General features: G+C 43.9%; 1 protein-coding gene and 1 pseudogene across 4 annotated transcripts in view; one reads left to right on the plus strand and one right to left on the minus strand.

Annotated features, from left to right (window-relative positions):
• Positions 1 to 9,428: 9,428 nt before the first annotated feature.
• LOC105495120 (glycogenin-1 pseudogene) lies at positions 9,429 to 10,500 on the minus strand (annotated as a pseudogene).
• Positions 10,501 to 17,423: 6,923 nt separating this feature from the next.
• The window catches only part of LOC105495244 (ubiquitin specific peptidase 24), a 149,884-nt gene continuing 148,091 nt past the window's right edge, over positions 17,424 to 19,216 (plus strand). For 2 of the 4 annotated variants that reach the window (XM_071092597.1, XM_071092598.1), the window contains exon 1: positions 17,427 to 18,374. In XM_071092597.1, the coding sequence (XP_070948698.1) occupies positions 18,054 to 18,374 (321 nt within the window). In that variant the 5' untranslated portion in view covers positions 17,427 to 18,053. Of the gene's footprint in view, positions 18,375 to 19,216 lie in introns of all 4 variants that reach the window. The other 2 variants (XM_071092605.1, XM_071092601.1) reach the window with 2 other exon arrangements.

Here is a 19,216-nt window from a genome sequence, read left to right on the forward strand (position 1 = left end):
GTGGATCACGAGGTCAGGAGATCGAGACTATCCTGGCTAACATGGTGAAACCCCGTCTCTACTAAAAATACAAAAAACTAGCCGGGCGTGGTGGCGGGCGCCTGTAGTCTCAGCTACTTGGGAGGCTGAGGCGGGAGAATGGCGTGAACCCGGGAGGCGGAGCTTGCAGTGAGCCGAGATCATGCCACTGCACTCCAGCCTGGGAGACACAGCGAGACTCCGTCTCAAAAAAAAAAAAAAAAAAGAAGATAAAATAACCTGTAATAAAGAACTCAACAGTTCAGCCTGCTTGTGACTGCTTGGTATCCGCTTTAACAGATACCATGTATTTGTTCATCAAAGTGTCACTATCACCAATGAACACTAATTACACAAGCTGTTACTAGATTTTCTTTGGGAAGAAAATAATGAAGAAATGATTTGAGAAATGCTTAACAAAATCCTTCCTAAGGAACCTACCAGAGTTTCCAATCTTCAAATCTGCATCATGAATTCCCAAATATACCAAGTAATATGACCACAAAACCCTATGTCAGAGAGCGTCTTTGAACATCTTGGGAACCGCTCGATGATATAAGTGGCTAACTCGGTAGTTGTGCTATGGCAAATACTGCTGCAGTGAGAGTTTGACTTTCTGGTGACTTTCAGTTCCTTTTCTACATGAGCAAAACTCTGACAGCTTTTACCCCAGCACTGGTAATTACTATGAGACTTGGAAAAGTCACTTCAACTCCCTGAGCCTCAGTTTCTTTATTTGTAAGATGACAATGTTAGACTCCATAACCTTTTAAGCATCCATGCAACTATGTATTTCTTTGCTTGTGGGAGTATAGAAGGTTCTGGGAGGATCAACTGTACTGCATGGATATCCTGGGTCTATGAGGGTCAAGAAAAGCCCAGGTGTTGAGTGAGAAAAAGGGAGCAGAAATGGTATATGGCGTGAAGGTTCAGAGCAGACACTAGGATCAGCTAAGCTATTTGGAGATTGTACTCCAATATTCTGATGTAAGTAATCTTTGGATTAACTAAACTTTCTTAAATTGAGGCTTCTTTTGACACCACATTCTGTGGATTCACACATTTTAGGTTTGAATGGAATAAAATTAAAGCCTTGAAAAACAAAGAGTTAATGTAACTGAATGTTTGCTCCATGGGTCCTCAAAGGCCAAGAAAACCTAACAAAAAAAGGTGGTGAGGAACGAAGATCATACAACTCAGACCTCTAAACTCCTGAATGTTGTGTTTCTTATGTTCCTATTCAGTTCAAATTTAACCAAGACACCCATAAACTGAACCCTCTTCTCTTCTACTATCCTAAGCTAACCAGCAGAAAACCCTCTTGGGGATGATTAGTAAGCATGAAGAATAAAGTGTCATGAAACAACGAAGGAAAAGATCCTTTGAAAATTGAAAAACACTCCACAAATATATTATTTTTATTATTATTCATCTGTTTAAAGTGTAATTTTGGCTTAACCACAGACATGACTTCAGGGAAGTAATTCATCAGCTCTGCCCTTCATATAAAACAAATGCAGTCATGGATGCAAAAGATTAACTAGAAAATGATGGTGAACGTCTTTGAAAACTGAGGGTCACTGTGATGCTTATTAATTAATAGTAGCCATACAATTGTGATGTTATAAATAGCTTTACATTCGAGCAGCACCCAGAGTAACCTGCTATTTTTTCGCTTGTTGCCATTTTGATTTAGTCCATTCCTCCACTAACCTATAATTAGCACAACACCCTGGAAAATTAATCCAGCCTGGTGACTCAACATCAGGGAAATGAAACAGACTTCTAAATCATGTTAGAATTAAATTGGAGCCCAAGGGCTAAGTCCTCATGGTTTCAGAGGGAACTAAGAGCCTCAAGCCCTGATTTTTCAGCTAAATATAGGGGAGTCCATCTTTCTAAACAACTGAGTTTCAACATTGCTATCAAGGTACACATATTCCTTATTAGAATTTTCAATCAGTTATAAAATAAGAAAGAGAATTGCAAGCTGTTACATTATGACTATGTATTTTCAAATATTCCTTGTAAGAATGTGGCTTTGGAGAACCTAACCCTGCTAACCAAATTAAGATAAACGGCCCCAATCTCCATCTCCTGGCAGAGATTCTGGGGTCAATCTGAGCAGGAGGGTTTTGAGGGACTGGACTGGCAGAGGAAGTCTTCTGCTAGAAACTATGCAATCGCTGGCCGGACGCAGTGGCTCAAGCCTGTAATTCTAGCACTTTAGCACTTTGAGAGGCTGAGACGGGCAGATCACGAGGTTAGGAGATCAAGACCATCCTGGCTAACACGGTGAAACCCCCGTCTCTACTAAAAAAAAATACAAAAAGCTAGCCGGGCGAGGTGGCGGGCGCCTGTAGTCCTAGCTACTCGGGAGGCTGAGGCAGGAGAATGGCCTGAACCTGGGAGGCGGAGCTTGCAGTGAGCTGAGATCTGGCCACTGCACTCCAGCCTGGGCGATAGAGCAAGACTTTGTCTCAAAACAAACAAACAAACAAACAAACAAACAAACAAAAACTATGCAATTGCTGAAATCTGAGCATTCTCAGAGCCCATGGAAAGAGGTATCCAATAGCCAGAAGAGACCACATGCAGATCAAAAGCAATATGGAAAGCTAGAATATGGAACCAGCTATCCAGGAGCAGGAAGATGAAAATAAGTGTCAATGGGGTAAAAATGGACAGTGTGGGCTGGGCGCGGTGGCTCACGCCTATAATCCCAGCACTTTGGAAGGCCGAGGCAGGTGGATCACCTGAGGTCAGCAGTTCAAGACCAGCCTGACCAACATGGTGAACCCTTGTCTCTACTAAAAATACAAAATGAGCCAGGCATGGTGGCAGGCACCTTTAATCCCAGCTACTTGGGAGGCTGAGACAGGAGAATCGCTTGAACCTGGGAGGCAGAGGTTGCAGTCAGCCAAGATCACACCACTGCACTCCAACCTGGGCGACAAGAGTGAAACTCCATCTCAAAAAGGACCGTGTGTACTTGGGGCACTTCTCCCAAAACAAGCTTTGCTTGCTTCCCCTGACATATATTGTCACGGGTAGGTCAGTATGCTGAGTTAAAGGCTAGGAACTAGGTCATCAGATAAATAAATAGATCCTTTCACCTTTCTCTTTTTTTGCTAAATCTTTTCACTTTCTAAATTAAATAGCCCCAGTGTCCTTTCCTTGTAAATGTTTATTAGCTTTGGCTGTTTTATTTCCAATTGTTTGCATGGGATATGATTGTGGAAGCCTGCAGGCAAACTTTCCTAGTTTTAAATCTCAGCTCATCTAAGGCCAAAGCCATCACCTTTCCTTCTAGTCAAACTTTGACTTCAGAAAATACCACCAGTATTGTTTCAATTGCTCGACCTTAAAATCTAGTAGTCTTTCCTTTCCCTTGATCATCAAATCTAATTGCCAGATCCTGCAGAATTTACCTTCTGCAAGCTGCTTTTCATTCTCATCACCCAGCTGCTTATTTGATCTTTTATATCCAATGCACTAATGCTAGTTTAATCTTCTTAAAACACAGCTTCAATCATGGTATTCCCTGACTCAAATATTTAATGGTTGCCTACTGCCTAATAAATCAAGGAAAAGTCCTGGGTTTGGCAGTCAAAACTTTGGTCTTAGCTCCCATGTCTCCCCTACTTGACAATCCAGTATCATGCATTTTTTAATGCTGTGACTACCAGATATAAATCCAGCTCGACTACTACAAGTAAAAGGTATTCCAAAGTGGAGGCAGTGGAACCAATTTGCAGTGCCCAGCAAATAGGTCTACCTTAGTGATGGGGGCTCAGAGCAACTCGTTGCTGCTGCTGCTGCTGCTGCTGCTGCTGCTGCTGCTGCTGGAAAAATAACCAAAAGCTAATGTTGGGTTGTCATTAGATCAGTCACATTATCAGTCACATTATTTCTTATGTGAAGGACAATACCACATTAAATTTCAAATGACTCTCCATTTGGGAATATACTGTCTTTACTGAGGGATAGGGAAACTTAAGAATTATCTTTTCTCTTCCTTCTTTCAGCCTTCTCCGTTGTCCATACTGACTTTTTAAAAATTTTTTATTTATTTATTTATTTTTTGGCAGTACAGACTCAGAACCTAGATTCCTATAAAAGTAATTGCTCTTGGCCAGGCACGGTGGCTCATGCTTGTAATCCCAGTACCTTGGGAGGCCGACGGGGGGCAGATCACTTGAGGTCAGGAGTTTGAGACCAGCCTGGCCAACATGGAGAAACCCTGTCTCTACAAAAAATACAAAAATTAGCCAGGCGTGGTGGCATGCGCCTGTAATTCCAGCTGCTTGGGAGGCTGAGGCAGGGGAATCACTTGAACCCAGGAGGTGGAGGTTGCAGTGAGCTGAGATCACACCACTGCACTCCAGCCTGGGTGACAGTGAATGAGACTCCATCTCAAAAAAAAAAAAAAAATAGGCTGGGTGCAGTGGCTCATGCCTGTAATCCCAGCACTTTGGGAGGCTGAAGTGGGCAGATCATGAGGCCAGGAGATTGAGACTATCCTGGCCAACATGGTGAAACTTTGTCACTACTAAAAATACAAAAATTAGCTGGGTGTGGTGGCACTTGCCTATAATCCCAGCTACTTGGGAGGTTGAAGCACAAGAATCACTTGAACCCAGGAGGCAGAGGTTGCAGTAAGCCAAGATCACGCCCCTGCACTCCAGCCTGGCAACAGAGTGAGATTCCATATCAAAAAAAAAAAAAAAAAAATTTAAAAACAAAAGTAATTCCTCTCTTTCCCCAATATTATCACTAAGCTTTAAAAGAAAATATTAGCAAGCTGAATCCAGTATCATATGTAGTAAATTATACATCTCGACAAAGTGGGATTCACTCCAGGAATGCAAGGTTGGTTTAACATCTGAAAATCAATTAAGGCAACACATCATATCAATAGAATTCTTTTAATAGCATGATTATCTCAATAGATGAAGAAAAAGCATTTGGAGACAAAGATCCAATGCCTGTCATGATAAAAACAAAATAATAATAAGGAGCAGGTCACAGTGGCTCACGTCTGTAATCTCAGCACTTTGGGAGGCTGAGGCAGGTGGACCACGAGGTCTGGAGTTTGAGACCAGCCTGACCAACATGGTGAAACTCCGTCTCTACTAAAAATACAAAAATTAGCCACATGCCACGGCACTCCAGCCTGGGCGACAAAGCAAGACTGTGTCTCAAAAAATAGTAATAATAATAATAAAAAGGAGAAAAAGAACAAAAGAGAAGTCTGTCAACTTGATACAGGCATCCGTGAAAAACCCATAGCTAACATCATTCTTAATGGTGAAAGACTGGGTATTTTCCCCATAAAATAGTAGCAAGACATGGATGGCTGCTCTTACCGCCTCCATTCAACACTCTACTGGAGGTTCTAGTCAGGGCAATTAGGCAAGAAAAAGAAATAAAAGGCATCCAGATTGGAAAGATATATAAGATATATTATCTTACATATCATTAATATACAAGATAACAACATGATCTTGTGTATTAAAATCCTAAGGAATTCGCAAAAACTATTATAAATAATAAACAAATTCAGCAAGGTTACAGGTTACAAAATCAATATATAAAATTCAATTGTATGTTTATACATTTGCAATGAACAATCCAAAAATGAAATTAAGAAAACAATTACATTTGTAATAGCACCAAAAGGTAAAATATTTAGAAACAAATTTAGCTAAAGAAGGATAAGACTTGGCTGGGTGTGCTGGCTCATGTCTGTAATCCCAGCACTTTGGGAGGCCAAGGAGGGTAAATCACTTGAGGTCAGGAGTTTGAGACCAGCCTGACCAACACAGTGAAACCCCATCTCTACTAAAAAAAAAAAATACAAACGCCGGGCACAGTGGCTCACACCTGTAATCCCAGCACTTTGGGAGGCTGAGGCAGGCAGATCACCTGAGGTCGGGAGTTCAAGACCAGCCTGAACAACAAGGAGAAACCCTGCCTCTACTAAAAATACAAAATTAGCCAGGCATGTTGGCAGGCACCTGTAATCCCAGCTACTTGGGAGGCTGAGGCAGGAGAATCACTTGAACCTGGGAGATGGAGGTTGTGGTGAGCTGAGATCACACCATTGCACTCCAGCCCGGGTAACAAGAGCAAAACTCTGTCTCAAAAAAAAAAAAAAAAAGTCAGATACTTAATACTTATTACTAAGTATTAGAGAAGATGTGTAGAAATCAAAACCCTCATACACAGCTGGTAGGAATATAAAATTGGAAAAAATTTGGCAGTTCCTCAAAAATTTAAACATAGAGTTAACATTTGACCCAGCAATCCAAGTCCTAGGTTTATGTCCAAGAGAAATGAAAACATATGTCTACACAAAGACTTTTACTTAAATGTTTATAGCATTCTTCATAATACCCAAAAGTTGGAAACAACTCAAATGTCCATCATGAATAGATAAACAAAATATCCATATAATGGAATACTATTCAGCCATAAAATGGAATGATCTAGTAACACATGCTACAACATGAATAAATCTTATAAAGGTATGCTAAGTGAAAGAAGCAAATTCAAAAGATCACATATTGTAAGATTCCATTTATTTGAATTTTCTAGAATAGGCAAATCTAGAGAGATCAAAAGTAGATTAGTGGTTGTTTATCTCTGTGGGGGTTGGGGGAAGTAGGGAAATGGGAGGGTGATAGCTAAAGGCTACAGAGTTTCCTTTTAGGTGATGAAAATGTTCTGAAATTGCCAACAGTAATAGTTGTACATACCTGTGAATGCACTGAAAACTAGAATTGTATATTTCAAATGGGTGAATTGTATGGTACGTAAATTATGCCTCTCAAGAAAGCTGTTATAAAAAAATCAATACTCAATTAGAGTATTCAAGGTATGAACACTGATGACAATTTTCTGGTTGCTGTTTTTTTTTTTTAAGAAAAAACAAACATATAATATATAATGGATACAGATTTGTATCCATCAAAACCCAGTACATTAAATATCATTTTACTTTGCTTTTTCTGAAACAAATTAAAACTCACCTGAACCTTCATTTGCTAAAATATTGAGACATTGAATTATAGTTATAATTAGGGCCCCCCTACTTACCTTCCAGGAGGATTTATTCAGGTTGCAGGGTTCCTCTGCAGTCAAGAGCATCAAGAGGGCTCACTGGTACTTGGTGGGTACTTCCTGATGCTTTTGACTGCAGAAGAACTGGTTAACTAGTTAATACTGGTTAACAGTGAAAGAATGACAGTCTAAGCTTGCACAGGCTAAAGTACTTTGAGGAAAGGTGGTTCTGCTGCTCCTCTGCCCTGCCCTGCTAGAGACTGAGGGATTTTCCAAGACTAGAAGCCCTGGGACCCAACCAGTCACTTCTCTTTGAGCTCTTTCTACTTCCCGGGCCACTGTGAGCCAGCAATACAGATCATCTTGCTTAAGACCATCCCTCCTATGGAGAATAACTAGAAAAGCTGGGAACAATACAGGAAATATCAGTTTGAAGGCACTGGAAAGTTTCTAAGAAAATGTGAGCTCAGAGGACCAATCCCGAAGAGAAAGGAAGTACAGAGAAGTGAACCCATCACTTGGTATTGCTTTTCCTTTGACATTTTTGCTGATTCTTAATCAGCAACTGAGAAGCCCAAAAGCTGAAGAGAGCTTACAGGGCTGAGATGACAAGAATTGGAGATCAGGAGCCATTAAAGAGGAGGTACTCTGGTAAACACTATAGGATTTCATTTGATATGGTAATATGTTACATTGCCGGCCGCTAGTGAACCAAACCTTCCAGGATTTATGCCTGTGGGTGGTCCTCTTCACATTGGCTCTGGGCTTAGCCATGTGATTTGTTTTCTTTTGTTTGTTTCTTTAGAGACAGGGTCTCGCTGTATTGCCCAGGCTGGAGTGCAGTAGCTATTCACAGGTGTGATCACAGCACACTCCCTCCTCAACCTCCTGGCCTCAAGCAATCCTCCTGCCTCAGACTCCTTAGAAGGTAAGACTACAGGTGTGCACCACTGCATCTGGCTCATGTGATTTGTTTTTATCAATAGTACATTAGTGAAGGTGAAAACAAAGATTAAATATGCACTTGCTCACTGGGACTTGTACTTTTGGATTTCTCCCTGTTAGAATCTAGCCTCCATGCTTAAGTCAAGGTTATCCCAGTGGAGAAATACGCCATGTGGAAAGGCCCTGGGGGATGGAATACTGTATAGAGATGCTATGTGAAAGCTTACCAAAATGCCCCAGCCCAGTGCCCAGCTGAATGCAGCTTTACAAATGATCCCAGCCAACACCAAATGGAGAACTGTCTAGTCAACCCAGAGAATTACAAGAAATCACTATTGTTTTAAGCCACAAGTATTGAAGTGGTTTGAGATACAGCAATAAACAAGTAAATCAGTTGGGAACCCCAAAGAATCCTCCAAGTAAGGATGGGCCAAATATAGACTAGGCCTTACAAAGACTGAGGTCCAGCAAACCCACAAAAACCCTCCTAATCTCTGATTGAATTAAATTGCTTTTTTTTTTTTTTGAGGCAGAGTCTTGCTGTGTTGCCCAGGCTGGAGTGTAGTGGCACGATGTCAGCTCATTGCAACCTTTGCCTACCAGATTCAAGTGATTCTTCTGCCTCAGCCTCCCGAGTAGCTGGGACTACAGGCATGCGCCACCATGCCCAGTTAATTTTTGTATTAGAGACAGGGTGTCACCATATTTGCTAGGCTGGTCTCAAACTCCTGACTTTATGATCCGCCCGCCTCGGCCTCCCAAAGGTTGCTTATTTTTTATTTTTTACTGCAATAAGTCTTTATTTTTCATACAGGGTGCCACTGTAGGTAACCATCAGAGAACATATTGCTATTTTCAAATATGCAGACTGAACAAAAGCATTTTAGCATGCTGCCTTACCGTACATAGAAAACTGGTGAACATCTTCAGACACTAAGACCAGGAAATAAAATGGGTTAATGCTATTTGTTGATACGTTTATGAATCATTCAGCAGTGTTAATATAAGCTATATTTACCTGCAAGCAGAATTACAATCACTCACTCTGGCAGCACTGGGCAATTCTAAAATGCAGGTCTAGTGAAAGGTAGGTACAACCAGCAAGCAAGCAAGGATCAGATGGCATGTCTACTTCTGAAAGCAGTGACTGATTTGGAACCAGGGTCTGCAGATTTTAAGAATCGATACAGCCACCTTAACAGCTTAATATTGAGCTTCCCTTACTTTGTATGTTGGCAGTCAACAAAAGTGAGAATTTCTGAAACAAGCTAAATAGGATTAAAAAGCAAAACGCTGTCCAGGTAACAACAGAATTGCTGCTTCACAACTTTTGCCCAGTTCTCACCTGTTGTCTTACAAAAACCCCTCATCTGGTAAGTTTTAGTGAAAACCTCTAGCGACTGTAACAGACTTTTCTCAACCCAGCTCTAGATACTAAGTATCAGAAACAAGGCTTGTGAAGTGGATGTGTCCACAGGAAAGTGCAGTGTTTCTACTGGAGGTAAGTGTCAAGTTTCCTCTCCATGTTGCCAAAGGAATCTGCTCCCATGTAATCAGCCTGGCCCTGTTCCCACTGCTCCTTCCATTCTTCTGAGGATACAAAAGCTGGGCCATAGCGGGGATCTCCCTGAGAGAGATGTGATATGGCTCCTGAGACATCTTCCACATTTATGTATGAGCAGTTGCCTTTGACAAGGCCAAATTGTTGAAGTAGAGGTAAAATGATGGTGGTAAAGATGTTCCACCAGGATGAGAAACTCTGAATGAGTCAGGTTGTGATGGTGGGACTCACTTGACACTTTTTGTTTTGGGATCATAATTCCATGGTTTGCCTCATCCCAGGAAATGCACAACTTTGGCACTTCCGCCAAACACTTTAAATGCTGGGAGGCAGGAATATATAGAGATGCGACTTAGGCTATAAATAAACAGCAGGTGTTTTCTGATATCTGTTGTTGCCCAGCTGTTAAAAAACGTGTTCTGTATGCTTTGTTCCCCCACCATCAAAACTACCTTGCTCAGAAGCAAGATGCAACAGCTGATTATATGTTTCAACTGAAGGCTGATAAATTCAGAATTGAAGCAGTCAGACTACCCTGTGTCAGGTGCTGCTGACAATTCTCTCTCAAAAAGATCATCAATATTTGCTGGGACCAGAGTATCTGCATCCATGAATACACATTTTGAATAATATGTAAGCGACCAGCAGTGGAGCTTTGTCAGCGTGACACCCAACTGTGACCTCTTCATTAAGCTTAGATGAGCAGAATCACCGCTGTCCAAGACATCTACCATGATGACTTCATCAAAGACTCTCTTTCAAACTTTTCTCATGGAGTCTGAGACCTGTGGGGCGGGGAGCATGACTAGCCTCCTGGTGGTCCTGTGCTGTTTCAGAGACGAGTCCGGGACCAGGGCACCTTTGGTGTAGGCATCATTTGTGGTCAGTGTCACAAAGGCCTGATCTGTCATGGTGCTGCCAGAGGTGCAGGTGGACCAGGGCAGCCACAGGCTGGTGGCTCAGAGAAGCCAGTGCCTGGAGGGAGTGTGGCCAATGAGGAGGCACGGTGGGACTTAAGTTGCTTATTATATGTACTCCCAACTGCTTGTTGAAACTAAAGTGAATCCTCCCTTAAATAAGGTATCAACTAGAACCTCAGGTCATCTCTATAGTTTTTAAAACACAATTTTCCATTTCAAAAAAACTATGCTGATAAAAATATAAGAAGTGACTGATAATCAAGAGAAAAATCAGACAATAGAAACAGACCCACAAGAGATCCAGGTATGGAAGTTATCAGACACAAACTATAAACAGCTGTGATTAATGCTTGTGAAATTAAATGACAAGATAGCTTCAGCACAGATGTGGAAGTCATAAAAAATTAAAGTGAATTTATAGAAATATATACAATAACTAAAATTAAGAACACAATAAGTAGACAACAGCAGATTAGGCCAGGCGCGGTGGCTCATGCCTGTAATTCCAGCACTTTGGGAGGCCAAGGCAGGCGGATCATGAGGTCAGGAGATCGAGACCATCCTGGCTAACATGGTGAAACCCCATCTCTACTAAAAATACAAAAACTTAGCTGGGCATGGTGGTGGGCACCTGTAGTCCCAGCTACTTGGGAGGCTGAGGCAGGAGAATGGTGTGAACCCAGGAGGCGGAGATTGCAGTGAGCCGAGATCACGTCATTGTACTCCAGCCTGGGCAACGGGGCAAGACTCTGTCTCAAAAAAAAAAAAAAAAAACCAGCAGATTAGATATAGCTGAAGGGAGAATTTGTGAATGAGAAAAGAGGCAGAAAAAAATATTGCGATGAGCATGAAGAGAGAGAAGAATATAACACTTTAGGAGGCCAAGGCAGGTGGATCACTTGAGCCCAGGAATTTGGGACCAGCCTGGACAACATAGTGAGACCCTGTCTCTACAAAAAAAAATTTTGAAAATTAGCCAGGCAGATGGCTCATGTCTCTACTCCCAGCTACTTGGGAGGCTGAGGTGACAGGATTGTTTGAGCCCAGGAGATTGAGGCTGCAGAGAACTGGGAACACACCACTGCACTCCAGCCTGGCAACAGTGTGAGACCCTGTCTCAAAAAAAAAAAAATTATAAAATAAACAAACAAACATAGGAGACAAATGTGATTTGGTGAAAAAGGTCTCACATTTATGTAATTAATGTCCCAGAAGGAGAAGAGAGAGACAATGAAACAAAAGCAATATATGAAGAAATAATGACCAAGAATTTTCCAAGCTAATGAAAGACCTCAAACCACATACTCAACAAACTCTACAAACTCCATTGAAGATAAATACAAAGAAAGCCACATCTAGACATATCACACTAAAACTGCTTCAAAGCAAGACAAAAGACAAAAATTGTACACTGCATAAGAAAATAAAGTTCAACTTTTCATTCCAAAGTGGTTACCTAGGAAGGCTAACTGGTTTTGTCTCCTTACCGGGTTCTCTCCCTTCACTTTTCCTCCCTTCTAAACCATTCTCCAAATTGAGTTAGGTTGATCTTTCTACAATTTAAGTAGCATCATTTCTGTCCTCTGCATAAATGTTTCTGTGACTTTCCATTCCCTCAGAATAAAGTTCAATTTCCTTATTGCAGTTTAAGCGGCCCTCTTGGAACTGGTGTCTGTCCACCTTCTTAGCTTCTTTTCTCACTACTACATGTTGAATATCTCTCATCTGAAATGCTTGGGACCACAAGTTTTTCAGATTTTGGACATTTTTGGATTTTGGAATATTTGCATATACACAATAAGATATCTTAGGAATGGGACCCAAGTATAAACACAAAAGTCATTTGTTTTATACAAATCTTATTTTTATTTATTTATTTTTTAGACAGAGTCTCACTCTGTCACCCAGGATGGAGTGCAGTGGTGTGATCTCGACTCACTGCAACCTCTGCCTCCTGGGTTCAAGCGATTCTCCTGCCTCAGCCTCTTGAGTAGCTGGAACTACAGGTGTGTGCCACTACGTCAGCTAATTTTTTTTTTTGTATTTTTAGTAGAGATGGGGTTTCACCACGTTAGCCAGGATGGCCTTGATCTCTTGACCTTGTGATCCGCCTGCCTTGGCCTCCCAAAGTGCTGGGATTACAGGCATGAGCCACTGTGCCCAGCCTTTATACACACCTTATACACCTAAGCTGAAGATAATTTTATTTATTTATTTATTTATTTAATTTATTGAGATGGAGACTCTCTCTGTCACCCAAGCTGGAGTACACGGAAGCGATCTGAGCTCACTGCAACCTCCACCTCCTGGGTTCGAGCAATTCTTCTGCCTCAGCTCCTGTGTAGCTGAGCTCACAAGTGTGCCACCATGTCCAGCTAATATTTTTTTTTTCAGATGGAGTTTCACTCTTGTTGCCCAGGCTGGAGTGCAATGGTGCAATCTTGGCTCACTGCAACTTCCGTCTCCTTGGTTCAAGCGATTCTCCTGCCTCAGCCTCCCGAGTAACTGGGATTACAGGCAACCACCACCATGTCTGGCTAATTTTTTGTATTTTTAGCAGAGGCAGGGTTTCACCATGTTGGCCAGGGTGGTCTTGAACTCCTGACCTCAGGTGATCTGCCTGCCTCGGCTTTTCAAAGTGCTGGGATTACAGGTGTGAGCTATCACTCTCTGCCTGAAGATAATTTTATATTAAGTCAATGCAAAAGTAATTGCAGTTTTGCCATTAAGAGCAATGGCAAAAACTGCAATTACTTTTGCACCAACCTAATACACATTTTTAATTTTATGCATGAAACAAAGTTCGTATACATTGAACCATCAGAAAGCAGAGGTGTCACCATGTGAGCTACTGATGTAGACAATCTGTGATTATCTGGCATCACCATCACTCCTGACTATGAATATGTATGCTACCAATAAGCAATTTTTTTCTTATACCATTCACACTTAAGTACTTAACAGTGAAAAATATGGCATATGCTTAATACAGTGAAAGAATAATGTGTTCAGCATACCTAAACAGGGCAGTATCATCCCCAGAATACCTATATTAGCTATTAAACAACAACAATAACAAACAATGGCAGGCTTTCAGTTTCCACCCACGTTTTGTCTGCAATCTATCACATGAAGTCAAGTGTGGAGTTTTCCACTTATGGCATCATGTCAGCACACAAATTTTCAAATTTTGGGGGCTGGGCATGGTGGCTCACACCTGTAATCTCAGCATTTTGGGAGGTCGAGGGAGGCAGATCACTTGAGGTCAGGAGCCTCAATGAGACCAGCCTGGCCAACATGGTGAAACCCTGCCTCTACTAAAAATACAAAAATAAGCCGGACATGGTGGCAGATGCCTGTAATCCCACCTACTTGGGAGGCTGAGACAGGAGAATCGCTTGAACCTGCGGCAGAGGTTGCAGTGAGCTGAGATGACACCACTGCACTCCAGCCTGGGTGACAGAGTGAGACTCCAAACCAAAAAAAAAAAAAAAATTCAAATTTTGGACTGGGTGCAGTGGCTCACATGCCTATCATCCCAGCACTTTGGGAGGCCGAGGTGGGAAGATCACTTGAGCTCAGGAGTTTGAGACCAGCCTGAGCAACATGGTAAAACCCCATCTCTTAATAAGAAAACAAAAAAGAATAAGAAAATAAATTTTTTTCCCCAGATTTCAGGTTAGGAATGCTCAATCCATCTCTCTCTAGAATTCTATACTCCACTGGCTTTTAATTCATCCAAATTGCTTTATTTTCACCCACAACAGGACCTTTGCACATGCTGTTCCTGTTCTTTTGAACTTTCTCTCCTTATTTCATACTCCTTTTCCTGGCTTTCCAACCTTATGTCAGATTATAGTTTGAATGTCATCTTCTCTGGGAAACTTTTCAGTTTTCATAGACTTGGTAATTACCCCCACAGAGGGCAAGAATTTGCCCCTTATGTCCTGAAATTCCCCCATCAAAGTACCTATCATGCTTTATGACTATTATTTGTCGATTTCCCTTTATTATAGACGGTAAGTTCCAAAGGGGCAGAAATTGTGTAATGTTTTTCTCACAGGTGTCTCCCTAGTCCTCAGCCTGGCTCAAAGTAGATATTCAATAAATAATCTGAAAAACTACTTATTAACATTAGAAAACCCTCAGTCTTCAAGATAATTCATCATACCTTACTTCTAGATGTAGCTATTTTTTTTTCTTTTTCCTTTAGAACCTTTCTAGAGAAAGAGGTATGGGAATTGAATGTAATTTAAATTTTTAAAAATCTTCTCAACATTTTCTAGATTTTACTGCAATAAAAATAAAAATGTAAATGACAATTATGAATATTCATATCATAGGCCCCACCCCTGCTATCCCAATTCCACAGTTTGAAGTACTCACTTGCTTTCTTATATGCAAAAAAAGTATGATTATACTACTCGCATCCTCAAATGACACTCTGCCTTTTCAGTCACTCCAGGATCCGGTTCCAAAATGGACTTCCTTGTTTTTTGTGGCCTTTTGTGGCTCCTTTCCAGTTTTTATCACAGACTTTGTTTTTCTCTGCTTCCTTCTCTGCTTCCTCTTCTCAGCTAAGCACAGCTTCCTCTGTCATGTTCTATAAACCTGCCACCGTTGATGAGTCTTTTAACGTGCCATCTGATTCAGTTGGCTCTCTCATGACCTCTTAGATTCAACCTCAAATTTTAGTGACAATTTTTTCGTTACCTGTTACTTCCTCTCTCCTTGTAATTCATTTCTTAGTCACTAACTCTTCAAACACAAGGCAGAATTGAATGCCCTCACTTTGCCATCATCAAATTTTTGTTTATGCCAAGAATAGTACCTGGCACCTAGTAAATAGAATCATTTTTATTCTATTTATTAAATTTATTGAATATATTATTTATTGAATTATTTATTGAATAAATTTATTCAGATAAACATTTAAAACTTCATTGTGTACCTAGAAGTTCATACTTAACAAAATTTTATTTCAATATATACATTGTGACTCAAACCAATTATAGGCATTCCTTCTTGTCATTGTTGTTCAGAAGTATGAGAAGGTTTCCTTTTGTTACTTTTAATTCAAAAATTAAGAGACTTTATTTGCTTTGGATATGAGGTCTAGGCTTTATAATGTCGCATTTAATGGAAAAAACAAATACAGTAACTTCATTTAAAAGTAAACAATAGTGACAAATCCACCCTGTAAATCAAATTGCTGGTGTTTATAAATATAGGTGGCAATTAACTAGGTACGAAGGGTTCGTGGTCCAGGGGAAAATATGCCAGCAGAGTGCAGAGACAATGTCTGGGTACTGGCACTAATTTTTTTTTTTTCTTTCTTTTTTTTTTTTTTTTTTTTTTTTTGAGACGGAGTCTTGCTCTGTCGCCCAGGCTGGGGTGCAGTGGCCGGATCTCAGCTCACTGCAAGCTCCGCCTCCCGGGTTTATGCCATTCTCCTGCCTCAGCCTCCCGAGTAGCTGGGACTACAGGCGCCCGCCACCTCACCCGGCTACTTTTTTGTATTTTTTAGTAGAGAGGTGTTTCACCGTGTTAGCCAGGATGGTCTTGATCTCCTGACCTCACGATCCGCCCATCTCGGCCTCCCAAAGTGCTGAGATTACAGGCTTGAGCCACCGCGCCCGGCCTACTGGCACTAATTTAATATTTGGTGTATGTGGAGATCTTAGTGCGTGCTGGTTTGGCAACAGCAGGGGTTTGATGGGATGAAAAAGAAAGGTTAGTTGGATTTCAGGTTCAGGAAGGAACCAGGATGAGGACATTACAAGATGAATTCAGCAAGTATTTAAGAATAGGCATAGGAGATGAACTCAGCAAGAACGAAGGAATAGGTATCTGAATCTTGGGAAAGGGTGGGAAAATAACCTAGAGAAGTATGAATTGAAGGAAATTGAAGAGGAAAAATAGCAAGGACTTAGGCCCAGGACGGCTTTGAATGCGGCTCAGCACAAATTCGTAAACTTTCTTAGAACATGATGAGAGTTTTAAAAAATTTAATCAGCTATCATTAACGTTAGTGTATTCTATGTGCTTTCTTAGAACATGATGAGAGTTTTAAAACATTTCATCAGCTATCATTAGTGTTAGTGTATTTTATGTGTGGTCCAAGACAATTTTTCTTCTTCCAATGTAGCCCAGGGAAGCCAAAAGATTGGACACCGTTGGCTTAGATAGTGGAAGTCAAGGGAACTAAAGATATGGCCCCAGAGTGCCAACGCCAAAGGTGAGAGAGAAGAGAAAGCAAAGAAAGCAGGCCTTCAAAGGGGTAGACGGATGCTCAAAGGTGGAAAGAAATAGGGATAGGATGCTGCCCAAGAGGCAGGGACAAAGAATCAGAGCCAAAAACTGCGGTGAAAATGTGGGAAGGCGATGTCCCATGTTCGAACGAGTCTGTGGTCGAAGTAACAAGAGTCTGGGTTTCTGGAGGTTTTCACACAGAGAACTGGGATTTAGATTTCGGGCTGAAAAAATATATTTTGGACTCCCAGGGGATTTCAGGGTAAGAGTTCGGTAGAGTTCAGTCAGTTTGGCGGAGACAGGTGGTCAATCTTGAAAGGAAAATTCGGACGGCTGAGAATTAATTTCAACGGGTTTAGGGTGATTTCGGCAAGGGCTGGCGGGGCTAGGGTCGAGTGTCAGTGAGCGTGAATTTCAGCTCAGGTGGTCCACGCGTCTGGTTTGAGCAGGAATTTCTGTAGGCAGCCAGGCGTATTCAGGCAGCGTTGCGGGTGAATCTGCGTGGGATGAGGGTGGATTTCCTTCAGGACTGCGGTGCATTTCAGGCCGGGGTGTAGGTGCCTCACAGCCGCGGCGAGGCAATTCCCTCTAGGATGCAGGGAGGCTGGTCGGTCGGCGCCGGCCAGGGAGGGGAAGTCCAACGGGGGCTCGGAGAGGCTCGGGGGACTCGGACCGAGGGAAGCCGCGTCGCGGTTGCGGAGGCTTGGCCGGCCAGGGGATTTCGGCGACGTTCGGCGCTGCGAGCTGCGCGGCGCGGCGCGGCGCTGCGGCCCCTCCCGCCCCGGGGGAACCTGTTGCCGGCAAAACGGGCGGGCGGTGGCGACGACGGAGGAGCTTCCCTCGCCTCTGCCTGGCTGCGCGGCAGCCCTTTCACCTTAGGCACGCTCCGCGGCGCGGCCCCTTTCTCGGCTCCTTCATTTGAAAGAAACAGACTACGCCGCAGCCACCCCTAGCCAGGCAACGGCGAGCACGGTCACCTCCCGTGCCGCTTCCGGGAGCGGAGGCGCGGCCCCGCGGCCCGGGGAGGAGGAGGCGGAGGGGGAGGAGGCCAACATGGCGGCGCGCAGGGCTGGGCCGGGCAGCCGCCGCGCCTGAGCGCCCCACCGCCCTAGCTCGGCTCGCAGAACCCACGCCCGCACCCAGCCTGGCCTGCGGCTGCGGAGCACGCGGGACAGGAACGCAGGGGCCAACCTGGGCGCGGAGGCGGCGCGGGGGGTGCGCCGCGCGGTCCGCCAGGCCCGGGACCCGTAGCTTCGCCGTGCGTTCGCCGGGGCGGCCCGGAGGCCCAAGCCATGGAATCGGAGGAGGAGCAGCACATGACCACGCTGCTGTGCATGGGCTTCTCGGACCCCGCCACCATTCGCAAGGCCCTGCGCCTGGCCAAGAACGACATCAACGAGGCCGTGGCGCTGCTCACCAACGAGCGGCCGGGCCTCGACTACGGCGGCTACGAGCCCATGGACAGCGGCGGCGGCCCCAGCCCCGGGCCCGGTGGGGGCCCGCGGGGCGACGGCGGAGGTGACGGCGGCGGCGGCCCCTCCCGCGGCGGGAGCACCGGAGGCGGGGGCGGCTTCGACCCCCCGCCCGCCTACCACGAGGTGGTGGACGCGGAGGTGAGGAGGGGCAACACCAGACCTCTGTGGGAAGCCACTGGGCTGGAGTTACTGGGAGGGGACACACCCCGCTGGGCTTGGTGTGGGAAGAGGGCATTCGGCGGGGGCTTTAGTGGGGGCGGGGCGGAGACAGAAGCCCCAGGCGACAGTTGGGGACCGAAGTCACTTGATTGGGGTTAAGTGGGGAGAGGGACCCTTAGGAGAGGCGTGTAAAAGGGAATTAGGGATGCCGAGAGCAGAGCTGTGGGTTGGGGTGAGGAGGGGTCCCTTAGGTTTCCGGCTATGCACGCAGACGATGGGGAGGAGGTTCCAGGGCCATCATCCGAGATGGGAAGACAGACACTCGAGCGTATAGTGAGAAGGATGCGTGCAGTAGGGCGTCGGAAATGGGGTACTGGTACACTAGGCTAGGTCGGAGATTTTGTGGCACGAGGTTTCAGTGAAGGATTGGCGGAGGCACCAGGTTCAGAGTCAGAAAAAGTGGTGTGGGCCGGCCGGAGTAGTGGTCTTTGACAGGATCACAGGAAAACTGTTGGGGTTAGGAATGAGGTTGGGGTTTTAGTCAAGGATCGGAAAGAGGGGACATTGAGTAGGATTTAAAATGAAGAGGGAAGGGGCCGGGGCCAGGAATGAGGACTTGAATCAAAGTCTGGGTTGTGGGCACTGGACTTGAATAAGATCAGGTATTAGAGCAGTGGGGATTGCACTGAGAGGGCAGAGGTGGGAGGCCTGGGCAGGGATGGGAGCTGAGGAGGGTCTAGGCAGGGATGGGAACTGGAATTGGAAGATAGAGCTGGGACCAGGTCTGGGTAAAGAGGGAGTGCTGGTCATCGGTAAGGTCA

This window comes from Macaca nemestrina, chromosome 1 (genome assembly GCF_043159975.1).
Source record: "Macaca nemestrina isolate mMacNem1 chromosome 1, mMacNem.hap1, whole genome shotgun sequence".
NCBI classification, from domain to species: domain Eukaryota; kingdom Metazoa; phylum Chordata; class Mammalia; order Primates; family Cercopithecidae; genus Macaca; species Macaca nemestrina.